Source organism: Musa acuminata, chromosome BXJ1-7, assembly GCF_036884655.1.
Source record: "Musa acuminata AAA Group cultivar baxijiao chromosome BXJ1-7, Cavendish_Baxijiao_AAA, whole genome shotgun sequence".
Classification (NCBI taxonomy): Eukaryota; Viridiplantae; Streptophyta; class Magnoliopsida; order Zingiberales; family Musaceae; genus Musa; species Musa acuminata.
The window spans coordinates 44,006,369-44,020,151 of record NC_088333.1 but is presented as its reverse complement, the minus strand read 5'-3'; the positions used below and the strand labels follow the sequence as shown (position 1 = coordinate 44,020,151).

General features: G+C 39.2%; 2 protein-coding genes across 2 annotated transcripts; one reads left to right on the top strand and one right to left on the bottom strand.

Moving 5' to 3' along the window:
• Positions 1 to 4,225: 4,225 nt before the first annotated feature.
• Positions 4,226 to 10,174, bottom strand: LOC103993054 (protein ROOT INITIATION DEFECTIVE 3). Its single transcript, XM_065193654.1, has 8 exons — positions 9,529 to 10,174; positions 9,315 to 9,428; positions 8,860 to 8,993; positions 8,618 to 8,765; positions 7,782 to 7,981; positions 6,856 to 6,983; positions 5,640 to 5,872; positions 4,226 to 4,564 (listed from the first exon to the last, which is right to left on the bottom strand). Exons 1-8 carry the CDS (start codon positions 9,733 to 9,735, stop codon positions 4,403 to 4,405), a joined length of 1,326 nt encoding a protein of 441 aa, XP_065049726.1. The 5' UTR covers positions 9,736 to 10,174; the 3' UTR covers positions 4,226 to 4,402.
• A 1,772-nt stretch (positions 10,175 to 11,946) lies between these two features.
• On the top strand, positions 11,947 to 13,783 carry LOC135679662 (CBL-interacting protein kinase 6-like). Its single transcript, XM_065193655.1, has one exon. It carries the CDS (start codon positions 12,172 to 12,174, stop codon positions 13,468 to 13,470), a length of 1,299 nt encoding a protein of 432 aa, XP_065049727.1. The 5' UTR covers positions 11,947 to 12,171; the 3' UTR covers positions 13,471 to 13,783.

Sequence of the window (13,783 nt, the reverse complement as noted above, 5' to 3'; positions counted from 1 at the left end):
AGGAAGTCTCTACGTTAGTAAGAGAGAGATGCCGTTCACATATGGTTCGATCGAACCAGAGATCCAAATTGACTTGACTCGGGCTCGACACAACCTGAATCACGCGGGCGCCTGGGCTGCACCGGGTTGAACTCGCTCGCCCGGCCCACTTATCGGTCGCCCGGTGACATCAATGGCTTCAGCTGTAGTAAACAACTTTCTCAATAAAGCCATAATCTAAATCAGTGAGAATTTACCAATAAAGCCAACAAGTGCAAACAATCACACTAATAACAAAAGCCATATAATATCCGAACTATTTATGCTCTGTGTAAGAAAACATTTGTAGTCAAATTTAAACATTCAAATCTCTTTCTACTGTTACTTATACTTTCTCCTTCCAGTCACAAACTAAACCAGCAAAAATAAGATTTGATTATTTAAATATAAGTCTCAAATTTTGAAGAGAGTGACTTTCATCACCCTAGAGTTACTTAGTCACCATTTTAGAATCATCCATTTCAAAAATTGGAATCAAAATTGAATCGGCAACAGTTGGTTTCGGTTTGATCGGTTTCCATTCTAGTTTGAACTGATAATTTTTTATCATTTTATTTTTAAAAAAATATAATATTAATTGTTTTAATTGTTTTTAATTTTTGAAGACAGAGGATGTATAACTATGATGAGTTTAAATATATAATGATATAATAAAATATTTGATATAAAATTATGTGAAAATTATAAATATTTAATCCTTTCTAATGTTAGATGTTCCGATCATTCCTTCAATTGATATATTAAATAGGAGATTGTTATCCTCTGATCTCAAAGTTCTATTTTGTCATCTTTGTTTTATCATCAATACATAGCTTAAGATTCAACTAATTTGAGGGTCATGCTCAATCTACTTTCATCTAGGATTCGTCCTCATTGAAGTCTCGTTCCATAGCTATCAACGATACTAAAATTGCTAGTATTCACCATTAGCATTGAAAATATCATTATATATCATGTCCACGATTCTAAAATAGAAAACTCTATACCTAGTGTTGTCACAACACTCAAAAGAAAACTGTTAGAGACATATTAAGCTTGACCTCGATGATCCCTTTGATTTTTTTTATCTTTATAATAATAGTTTTTATCTCTTATAAAATTTATTCTCTTTGATAATTTGCTCGATTGATAGAGAAATTTGGAAGGTTGTCTATTATAGTTAGCACTATAATAGTAATATAAGTTAATAATTATTTTTTTAATATCTCTGTTTGGATCAAAATTGGTACTAAGAGGAGGGGTGAATAAGTACTTTCGTAAAAATTACGTTGATTCAAAAATTTAATTTGATATTGTGCATGTCTCATGATATAGCAAAAAAACTTTCCACATGTACAACACGGTGGCACAGTATTACACTGCGTCCAACAGCTAGCATATCAAAAGACAGCATGCAAAAGCCTCAATCAGACAAATCTTCGCATAACGATGAACGTTTTTTTAGGAAATTTGATGTTTTTTATTTTTTGTTCTTCCGTTGTGCATGTGATATCGCCCCTAGATTTCCTTACAAAAGGATTATCGAATCCCCTCACGAAATGATCATAAAGTAATGAAAAGAAAATCTATTAAAAAGAAGTGAAGTTGGTAGTCGACCAATTTACTCTAAACGCAAAGCGGATCCGCATAATGAAATTAAAGCATAAAATCCAAATCTAGACTAGTTTTAGAAAGTATACAAATAGAAGAAGAGAGATTTTCATGAGGTGTTTGCATCAAATTGTAACGAGAAACAATGATATGTTATTAATTTCTCTTATAGCTTAAAATCATTGGTTAGCTTATTAGTTAAATAGTTAACCAGATTTCTTTTACATTGTGAGTTACAAGAAGTAGCTTATGTTAAATAACTTCCTAGATTTTATGATAAAAGTATTTGAAAATAATGTTAACATACTAAATTTTATGATTTAGGATCTAATATAATTATATAGATACATATTTTGAGGTGCATGGATTTGAAAGATGTCTTTTTTAGCAAACTTTCTTTGCAAAAATGAAAAAACATAGAGAATTTTAATTGTTTGTTTGTATATGAATAATGTAACTTATATCGGTAATGATATTGATATGATTCATGAGTTTTAATCCTTTATAAATAAATAATTTAAAAGGACTGACTTGGTTTTAGTGAAACGTGGCATTAAGACTGACCAACAAGATGCTAATTTTTATTTCAAAAATATATATATTAGGGAGATTTTTTAAATATTAAAAATGGATAAAAGTAAACATATAAGCGCTCAACATGCCTGCAATGAGAAAAAATGCCGGCAATTGTGTACAGTATGTATTTGATTACAAATAAACCAGATATCATATATATAGTTAGCTTGTTCAGTAGATATTTAGAGAACCCAACGAAAATTCAATGTATTAGGGAGATTTTTATAAAATATCAATGTAGCATAATCAATATATAGTTAGCTGGATCAATTTATTAGCGAGATTTTTAAACCCAGATATCATATATATAATCAATGTATTAGGGAGATTTTTAAAAAAATATCAATAATTTGATATTTTTTTTTATGATAAAGAGGTCCTTGTTTCATTTGATTTATTAATAGTGATTATGTAAGTGTAAACTGGTTTCTTGATACTGATTATATAGATAATATTGAAAATGGGAATAGCAGGTATTTTCTTCTTACTTATTTGTAAGGATAGGTGGTGTGACAACTTTATTTGTAATCACAGCAAACTTTGATTATCAAACTCATCTCGGCTTAAATCTTTATTTTTTATTTTTTTAAACATTAAGAATATTTTTTAAATTTTTATTACTCTTTTTTCATGTTTTCTCTAACTACTATTATTAATAACTTATATATGATCTTTGTGATATTATATGAATAAGGGACTATAGATATACGGTAACCGAGGACAAAGTCTAATGGATTGGATCTTTGTGATATTATATGGATAAGGGACTATAGATATACTGTAACCGAGGACAGACAAGTCTAATGGATTGGATTCCTCTGTATCATCTGGGGACTACGGCGTAGTGGTCTAGTACATCTATAGTCGATGAGTCAAGTGAATTATTATGGACATATTAATGCACTGAGCCAGAAAGAGTTCTGATAGGTATGACTCATAACTAACTCGATATTTAGCCTAAAGGGTCACTTGGTAGAGTTGTATTCTTCGGTTCTTGCTGCGTCATGCTACAAAGCTCCTTACAGTTGAAATGGGTCAAAATAAAAAATAAAAAAAGCACACTGGGATAGCACCAACCTCTTCGAACATTCCACTATTCTTCATGGCGTACTCACGAACTTGTGCATCCAAACGGTTGGGCAGATGGGTTGTGCCTTTGATAACGGTATATATATATATATATATATATATATATATATATATATTTGACTTAAATTGATCATAATTAGCATTGGGTAACCATAGCATCTCTGTTCTTAATATTTAGAAGGACATATACCGTATACTAAAATTTATTTCTAATTTTGCAAGAATAGTTTGTAAACGTTGAAATCTCATCTTATTTCTGACATTTTAAGAATTCCAGTAGCATATGGTGATAAATACTTTTACCTACCCAACTTTATTTTGGAACCCACAATTTCTTGGAAGTTTTTGCATGGAAAAAAAAAAAGAGATAACGGTGTGAACAAGATTAAATATATCTTTCCTCTGCCAACGTGTCCAATTCAAAGCTTAGACCTTTAACCGCCCCGTAAATGATCTAATGAATCCAAGACCTCATGCATGGCTCTCAATCTCCAACCCCACCAATCCTTATCCCATGCCATGGCACCGAACAGTGGGGAGAGGTAAGAGTAACAGAGATCAAGGTTTGCCGTACCGACTGTACCATCCGGTACGGGGCGGTACATACCGGTCCGACAAGCTAGCAGTACGTGAATCATCCGTACCGTACAGTAACACTGTAGCAGTGTACAGTACACTGTAGCAGTATACAGTGACAATGTAACAGTGTACAATGCTCGGTACACCTGGGTATATCAAACGGTATACCGTACCGGTACCGAGCCCGGGTCGAAACGCCGGTACGATACGGTACGACGAACCTTGACAGAGATATCTGCAGTTGCTGAAACACGATGAACTGTGAATTCAAAAAAAATACTTTCATCAAGCCTTTTTTCTGAAAATGAAACGAAGTCTGTTAGACTAAACTCATAAAGTTGCTTACCCAAAATTTGAAGCTATTAAGACATCCAACCACCTATCATAATAAAGGTGAATCGCTTGTGTAGCAAGAATTACCAAGCAAAATTTGGGCTACTAAAAACCATAAATAACAACAAAAGCTAAGCCATAGTAACAGATGGCTTTCATGATTACACTAAAGCTGTTCTTATGCTGCTGCTTTTATTTAGCTGTCGCTCACCTGGGTTCCATCCATCAGCTCATTTACACACAGAGACTGCATGTCCTGATACAACTTCTTCCACTGCTGAACCAGTTGTGTTTTCCTTTTACATTCCAGCCTAAGTCTTTCCATCTCCATTTCAGCCGCACCTGAAGTGTTCTGTTTCTGAAGGGGAGAACAAAGAAAGAAACAGAAATGTCATCATCAGCACTCAGCGGTGTGCTTGTTTCTTGATCATTTGGAGAGGCCAAGTTCATATGAAAACAGACAATGTCCTTGAAGAATGCCAGAGTATATCATGAGCTAAAGACCATAAAATTGAACCATTCAAGTAGAGATAAAAGGCCATAAATTCTTCTTTAAAGACTATTGCTCTCTTGGCACTGAACCTCCTTCCCAGATATGGATACCAGCATTCCAGAATTATCAAACAGGGAAGGACATGGCACCTTCTTCAAACAGCTACTCTTTTTGTTCACTAACAATTGTGTGGGGCATTACACAAATTTTGAGCCCAAGCAATCAAGCATGTAGGAAGAGTTTTGATTTCATAAACAAGAGGCTTCACTTCTTATCACATATGCATTCTTTTCAGAAAGTAGAGGTTTTACAAGACACGGATGTCGTGGTAAAGTTATCTGTAAGAGGTTAGTGAGAAGCATTTTGACTCTTCATGGATCAAATAGTCAAAGTAATAGGCTAAGTTGGACTAATTAGAAAAAATTATCAAGGCTTTTGTGATGATAAAAAATGAATTAAAAGTGATAGAATAAAAAACTTCATCATTAGCAACAAGCAATATGGAAAGTTTCTCCAGCTACAAATACATTCATTCTAGCATATTCCTTTCAGGCATGTGCCCAGACTGGTATAGTTTTGTGCAATGTATGATAAAATAACCTACCCGACGAACTATATCTAGTTCATTGCCTGAATATGGGTACAGGTTATAGCATAAAGGTGTTAATCATAAGTCCAATCTGGGTTTAAAAGACCTACTTGGATGGTTTAGACTGAACTAAGCATTGCTAAGACAGACATTAAGATCATGCCCCTTCAGATATCAAAGGTTTCTTGGTAAGTTCATTAAAATTTTATCTATCAAAGAGGAAACACCAAAGCACCAAAGGTTACAATGTATATATAAAAGAAACTGCATCTAATGTTCAGATATACAGACATATTACTTGAAGTCAGAATGCTTTCAGCAGAAAATGGGTATCATAGATAAGTAAGATACCTGAAGCTCTTTGATTTGCCTCTCCATCACATATGAGCTGCAAGATCTAATTTCTTCTGGATCATGGCAAGGAGACTGAAGCAATACAATAGCATTAGTTTTAACTTCTGCATCTGTAGAATCAACATACTTGCTCAGTGGGGGTGGCAATGACAAATTCAAATGCTTCCTGTTCACTGATATAGGATTTTGAAGTAATGGCTGTCTAACTATAAGAACATTGTTGATAGGACCTGTCACAAAAAATCAACCATCAATTTAAGCCTCCTACTTGTTAACTATTAATCACTAGGAAAAGAAACTAAAAGTTGAGGTCTAAATTAGTAGTCACTGCAACAAACATACAACCGTATCGCATTGTTTTTTTCCTGATTAAAGGGGAGGTGCATCAAAGTGCATAATTACAATTAAGAATATGTTAACATGAACTTGTATGCAGTTAGGGAAGTGAAGTATCATGGTGATAATGAAGATTTCAATTTTCAACAACTGCAAACAAGTTTTCAAAAAATGGAGAATAATCCATAATGAATAAATAAAAGGATTCAGTCTATGAAAACTGGGTAATTATATAGATAATAAAGCATGAAAATAAGCAATACATCATGCTTTGCATTGACGAGCAACTTGAGGCAATTGTAGAGATCTTTATAGCTAATAATAGAAAAGTTATAGAACAGAAGCATCAACATAGATCCTTTTTGTTTATGCATGTATGACTAAAAATATGGACACAGTTGCTAAACCATCTATTTGTGGTCACCCTATAGGGAATTCTATCCACAATTTTGCTCTATTGTAGGTAATATCACTGATTAAGGTTAAAGGTTTGAAATATCATCCAACATATTGTGAAAGTCCTAGCTAACTTAGCATATAAAGATTTTGACAAACTACCGGGCTCAAATCCCGCCTTCACCACTTGTCCGTTGCAAAAAAATATATCACTAATTAAACTAAGAACCAGCAGATCTTTTTTTAATTGACTCTAATAAAGATTTTTTTAATCTTCCTCTATCTCTCCTTACACCACTAATCATAACTTGTGCATCTATTGATAGTGAAAGGTACAAGTAAATACATAATTAGAAATCATAGTAACATAGGAATCCATTACATGTACATGTCATAACAGGAAGAGGAAAGAGCATCACATAATTAGGCATACGAAGTAATTTAAACATTTTTTATACTAGAATCCTAGTTATTGATGTACCTTTCGCATGTTTCAAAACACGAGTAACATGCTTGGTTTTCGTATCCCAAACTTTGACAATACCATCTTCAGTCCCAGACACTAGAGTAACTCCATCCGTGCTAAATGCTAGGCATGTTATTGCCTTACTAGATGAGAAAAACAGCTTAAATTAAATCACGAAAAGGAAAATGCTGAAGAAGAAAGCAAAAATGTGATTGAATCCATATACAAGATACAGAAAGTGCACTTGAAGTACAAATATGTCTAACACATCTTGCAGTAACAAGACAATGACGATTTCCCAATTGAAACTTAACAAGGGTCAACAAAACATGAAACAATTATGATTACCCACAGAGCTTAGACTAAGCATTGAAGTTACACCTATATATTAGTGCATATAAGCATGCATGCAAGTCAAACTGCAAGCTAAATTACTTTAGTTATGTATCTATCTAAGGTAAAATGTTAAAGTCAAAAAAATATTTCAGCTAAATATTTCTTATAAAATTAAGCGAATAAAGTCTTTTGGCAAAAAAAATCAAAAATAAGCAAAACCTTTGGTAAACAGGCTCTTGGAACCCCAGGTCTTCTGCTACTGTTATACTTGATGCAGCAGAACAAACAATACGGGCAGGAAAAGATGGTGAGATGTAAAATTCCAAGACCCAAAAGCAAAGGTAAATTGACTTTTGAGGAAATGCAGAATGACAAACAATGACAAGCTAACATGAAAACTTCAAAACTAAAACATCAAGATAAAGGCAATTTGGAAATAGAAAGCATCAAATACAACAAACCTCTGATATATCTAAGAACACAAATTAGATATGTACAGTATAGTCTCTTCATAGAAATTTGCCAGAACACACAAAACACAATTGTTGGTAAATATATACATGTATATAAGTGCTTATCAAAACTGACTAACAGCATATTGAGACCTGTGATCATATAAGGCACCAATGATGAACATCCCGTGTATGCTATTGCGGTTGCATTCAGCATTTAGCGCTGCAATATATATTTTGCCATCTCGGCCACCAGCATAGAACACATGCTCCCCAGGATCCATTACAATAGCATCAATTATGGAAGGAAACGTAATGCTCCTCAATAACAAACCCTCAGATAGGCTCCATATCTGGAACATATGCAGTAGTCAAAAGAAGTTATCTTCAAAATCTAAAATATGAGCATAGACAATTAGCATTGGGAGGAAGGAGGGTCAATTTTCTAACAACAGATTAAAATTATCTTTTCAATTTAACATATAAGTAAATTTAAGTTAAGCTTGCAGTAATAGAACTGACATTCTGCAAAAAAGGTGGTCATACCATTGAGAGCACCTTGACCCTAATAAGCATCTATAATCTACTTTATCATTACATTCATAAGGTCAAAATTTAAATTGGGCTAGGACAAAGAAAGAATAAAGCAAATAACTTTTGTTCAAGCTACCAAGATACTGCCACTACAATAAATTTTGAAAAGAAAGATTCTTACCATCAGCATGTTCAACTTGAGGAGCAGAGTTAGACTTTGTTTTGAAACAAAGACTAAGAGTAAGTTATGTGGTGATATATTATAAGCTAACATCTAATTCAGGGAAATTAACCTCTAAATTCAGATGCATCATTTGTGTACCTCAAAAATTTTCAGTTGATGTTACACAACAGTGAAGTCCCTCAGCATCTGGTGCTGTTCCTATCGACAACTAATTTCCTAATATAACCAACTACTCTTTTCAAAGAAGTACAAAGTGTAACAACTAACGAACCTTACATGTTCGATCCTCTGAGGATGAGATGATAATGGAGTTGCATAACCCATGTCCCGTAACAACATCAGTGACACGTAAAGCATGTTCCGAAAAGCTATATCTATAAAGAACACCAGCAGAAGCCTTTGCCATGTCATCAAACATCCTGACAAACATTACAAAAATCATATTAGCATTTTAGACAAGACAACATAAAGGAACAATTTCGACGAGAAAAAAACTAAGTAGGAATTACATACATCATAAGGGACCAAACTCTGATACAGCCATCCTCAGACCCTGATATTAGCAAAGACTCGTCCTTGGAGAGAGTGAGACAGGTGACAGACCGATAATGTGCATGCCACCTTGTGAGCAATTTCCCACTAGCAACCTTGATAAATTTAAAGACAAATCTAAGCTTTTCTTATGAGTTTTTCTATGAAGAGATGGAGCTAACAAGACAAACATTAGGAAACAAAACAAAACAAACTTTGACATCAAAACCAAAATGAAAGCATAATACGGCCCCTTTGACTTTAAACAAGGTGGATGAGAGAATCAAGAACAGATTTGGACACACAGACCAAAAGTCGTGCATCATAATTTTGAGTCCCAAGCAGACGGAAAATTCTCATACCAGTGTCTTAAAGAGAAGACGACAGAAAAAGCAAATCTTGCCTAAGAAATCAGAAGTGGAAAAGCAAAAGATTACCTCCCAGAGGTAGATGCTGCCGGATGGTCCTCCTCCCATGATGTAAGTGCCTTCTGAATTGGAAACAAGCGGTCCAATCGGCTCAGCCGGGAAGCTCCTAACTTCCACCTGAGGCTGAAACATAGAGCGAGAATTATGAGATCGTTTATCCAACACGAGTATGAAACAGGGCGTGAAGTGGAGATGTGGAAGAAAGGTTCGGATTAGGACTCACCTTATCCCAGGACCAGAAGAAAATGGGGGAAGAGGCGGAGGAAGGGGAATCGCGGAGCTGCGAGGAAGCGAGAAAACGGCCGGCTATGGAGAGGAGGCCATGTGGAGCGGAGGAGCACGAGCGGTACCGGAGCTGCTCGGAGCCCGACAGTAGGTCCCAACAACCGATGCCGGCGTCCACCGGGGAGGAGGCGATCACCACTTCCATCGGTGGCGAAGAGGCGCCGCCAAAGAAAGAAGGGGTTTTGAGGGTTTTAGAGTAGGCGTTTCGGATCACGAGAGTATAAACGGAGCTCGCGGGCTATACCACGGTGCGTATATGCCATCTCTATCACCTTCAAGCAAACGATGAGCAGAAACTGCCTATCTCTTCTTAAGGTTCCGGCAGGGTTGTGCGGCACTCTTCACCCTCCACCGTTATCGGACTTCCGGAGCACCGCAGGCGCGTCGTCGGGGACAACGGAGGAGAGGAGTATTCGAAACGCCGGGGACTCTACGAAGGTGGCGGCGGAGGCCAAGGAGTGGCCGGAGAAATCGAGGAGGCGGACGAGGAGGAGGCTGCGGGCGCCGCTCTTCGCGCCGGTTGCTCCAAGTAGGTCCTAAATCGGACCCTCAGGATTTTGTTTTCCCATGTTTGTCCCCGTCGATCCAACGGTTGGATCCATTTGCTGAAAGCATCTCAATCGATAACACCAATGATCTTATTGGACACCGACTTCGATCCATAAGATCGGCTAATCCAATGAAGAGAGCCTAATTGGGTGAGCAAACGGATCAGGTATTGGGTTAAACGAGTCCGAATCCGCATACAAATTCAAATAATACTAAATTCCAGTATCTTCTTTTGTTATATGTGGCTTTACGTGTCTATACTTTCAAGTTTGGTATTAACATATATGCCTTTCCAAATTTTAATATCTCAATTTCATATGGAGCTATGCCACTTTTCTTAGTTATCATCCAATTTACTGAGATTATTCATGAGTTAAAAAATAAAATTTAAATATATAAAATATTGATAATTATTTTTTACTTTTTTTAACTTAAGGTTAGAAATGTAAATACAAATTAAATATATCGAAAGAATATTTAAAATTGATATTAATGTCTAATGGTGATGATTAGATTGATGGGTACTGTCCATCAATGTTGAGATCGAGGTCGACAGAGGGGTGATCGAGCCATATTGCCAACTTCACGCTCGAGCGAATCGTTGACTCTTCTTTCTGCTTTGACGCTGCAGCAAGGATGAGTACATAACTTGGGCAAGACATGGAGTTGTTATGAGAGAGAGAGAGAGAGAGAGAGAGAGCATCCAGGAAACGTCGCCATGCTGGTAATGAGGAACATTGTACTGTGACCGCCGGAAAAGGAAGTCGAGACGTGGGCGACCGAGTCAAGCCCGCAGCACCTAAAATTTGACAAGGCTGGTGCCCGCAAGGAAGCCCGGTTGAGCTAATTTCCCATTCGTCTTCCGTTGGGTCTTTTTCCAATGGAAATTTCCCCACGGTTCAGTAGGAGGTTGACATTGGCAGTACGTTGCATTGGATCGAACACATGTCAGTGACTAGAACACACGCACCATCGACTGTTATTAACTCTTAAAAAATATCATCTTGTGATTTATGGTGATTGTTAGTGTTAGTTTTGGTAATTAATTACATGGGATTGAATTGACCTAATTTAATCTGATCACGTTCGAGAAGAATTTCGCTTTGATTATAATAAAATAAATTATTATAATCAAATGACATATATATATATATATATATAGCCTGTTTTGATCTCATTTTCGATGATTTCAAATCAATTTTTTCACATACTATTCAATCCTTAGCCATCAACGATATGCTTCACATCCAGCTCACCTCTACCTGTGCAAGTGGCGGCCAGCCCAACCAGCCGATCGGACGGCAGATCCACCCATGCCCCAAATCAACGTCTGGGATTTAATACGATGGCGACACGGAAGCGAGTGGAACAGTTGTGTCGCCCGCCGCTTCCGACGGTCAGAATTCCCACCATCCACGGCTCTTCCTACGCTCTTCCATCCTCCCGTTTAATCTCCATCAGACGGTTCAGAACTCTTCGGGGGCCCTTTTTTTTTTCTCGTTCCTACCTGTGCGGAAGGCGGCCAGTTCGACCATCCGATCCGACGGCCAGGATCCACCGTTGCCCCAAATCAACGTCGGGGATGACATACGATGACGACACGGGAGTCAATGAGACGCCTGGGTTGGCTTCCATTTTTATACCGGAAGAAAATTCCACCATCCGCGACTCTTCCTAATCTCCTCCGCCTCCCGTTCGATCTCCATCCGACGGTTCAATATTCTTCTCACCCCTTCTCTCCTTTGTCTCAACGCGGTATGTCGTGACGAGACCAAATCTTCCTCCCGTATATATATGAAAACCCCAAGGAGGAAGGGCATCTGCCGCCGCCCCTTTCCTCTGTTGTTGTCGCCTTCGCTTCTCCGCCGCCTCTTTCACTCTATCCTCGGGGATGCGGCAAGATGAAGAGGAAGGGGTTGGACTCTAAGCTCTGCCGAGGCGGCAGCCGGAAGAAGCGCGCCGGCAGGAGCTGCCACCGCAAGTTCTTGCAGCGCAGTTAGGTGGATTGATTGTACCAACCGTTGGTGCCGTGATGGAGGATTGCGGGCGTGGAGGCGTCCTCGATGGCCGCTATGAGCTCGGTCGCGTCCTCGGCCGCGGCACCTTCGGCAAGGTCCACCTCGCCCGCGACATCCGCAACGGGCGGAGCGTCGCCGTGAAGGTGGTGGATAAGGAGGCGGTCGTCCGCGCCGGGATGATGGAGCAGGTTAAGCGTGAGATCTCTGCCATGAAGATGGTGCGCCACCCCAACGTGGTCGAGCTTCACGAGGTCATGGCCACCCGTTCCAGGATTTACCTCGCCATGGAGCTTGTCCGCGGGGGCGAGCTCTTCGCACGGGTCGCCCGATCCGGGCGCCTCTCCGAGGCCTCCGCCCGCCAGTACTTCCGGCAGCTGGTTGCTGCTGTCGATTTCTGTCATCGCCGCGGCGTCTACCACCGCGACCTCAAGCTGGAGAACCTCCTCCTGGACGAGCACGGCGACCTGAAGGTCGCCGACTTTGGGCTGAGCGCCCTGGTCGACCATGTCCCCGGGGATGGGCTCCTCCGCACCACGTGCGGCACGCCCGCTTATGTCGCCCCGGAGGTGCTCGGCAGAAAGGGCTACGATGGGGCAAAGGCCGATGTGTGGTCCTGCGGTGTCATTCTCTTCGTTCTTCTCGCAGGATTCTTGCCCTTCCGGGATGGTAACATGATGGCTATGTACAAGAAGATTTGCCGTGGTGATTTCCAGTGCCCGCCATGGATTTCTTCCGGTGCCCGGCGTGTAATCACCAAGTTGCTCGACCCCAATCCTAACACGAGAATCACTGTGGCCAAGCTCATCGAGACATCATGGTTCAACAAGTGCACGGTGCAGAAACCGGTACCAGCACAATCGACGACGGAGGAGAAGGGAAAGCAGGGGCAGGTGGAGGAGCCAGAGAAGTTGAATGCTTTCCATTTGATATCGTTCTCCGAGGGTTTTGACCTCTCTCCTCTGTTTGGAGGAGAAGGAATAAGGGAGGATGGAATGAGGTTCACGACGAGGGAGCCAGCAAGCAGCATCGTGTCGAAGCTGGAAGGCGTGGCAGCAAAGACAGCAGGAAAGTATCGGGTGACGAAGAGCAGCGCAGCAGGAGTGAGGTTGGAGGGAGAGAGTAGGGGGAGGAAGGGGAAACTAGCGATTGCCACACAGATATTTGCACTAGCACCATCTGTGCTCGTGGTGGAGGTCAGGAGGGACGACGGTGACACCCTTGAGTATCAGAAGTTCTGCGCAGATGAGCTCCGCCCTGCTCTCAAGGACATCATCTGGTCATCTTCCAATTGCCAGACTGTTACTGCTTGTTAGAGGGAAAATAGGGGGGCTGTTGTTACTCAGATCATTTTTCTTTTTCCGAATTACGTCATTATGTTAACTTGATTCTTGATAGTTCCAATCAAAAGTTTCAAACTTAGTTGGTGCTTTGTCTGTCGAAGAGATCATAGCAACTTAGTTGGTGCATTTTCTGTCGAAGAGATCATAGCAACTTAAGTGCTATCCTCCGTGTTCCTGCTACCTTTTCATCTGTCTTGGTAAGAGTATTTTTAGGTGTTTGAGTTGTCTGTATTTCTCCAAATGTTTCAGTTGGCAATTTGAAGTCAAATTTGGTTCTGCTTTTCTA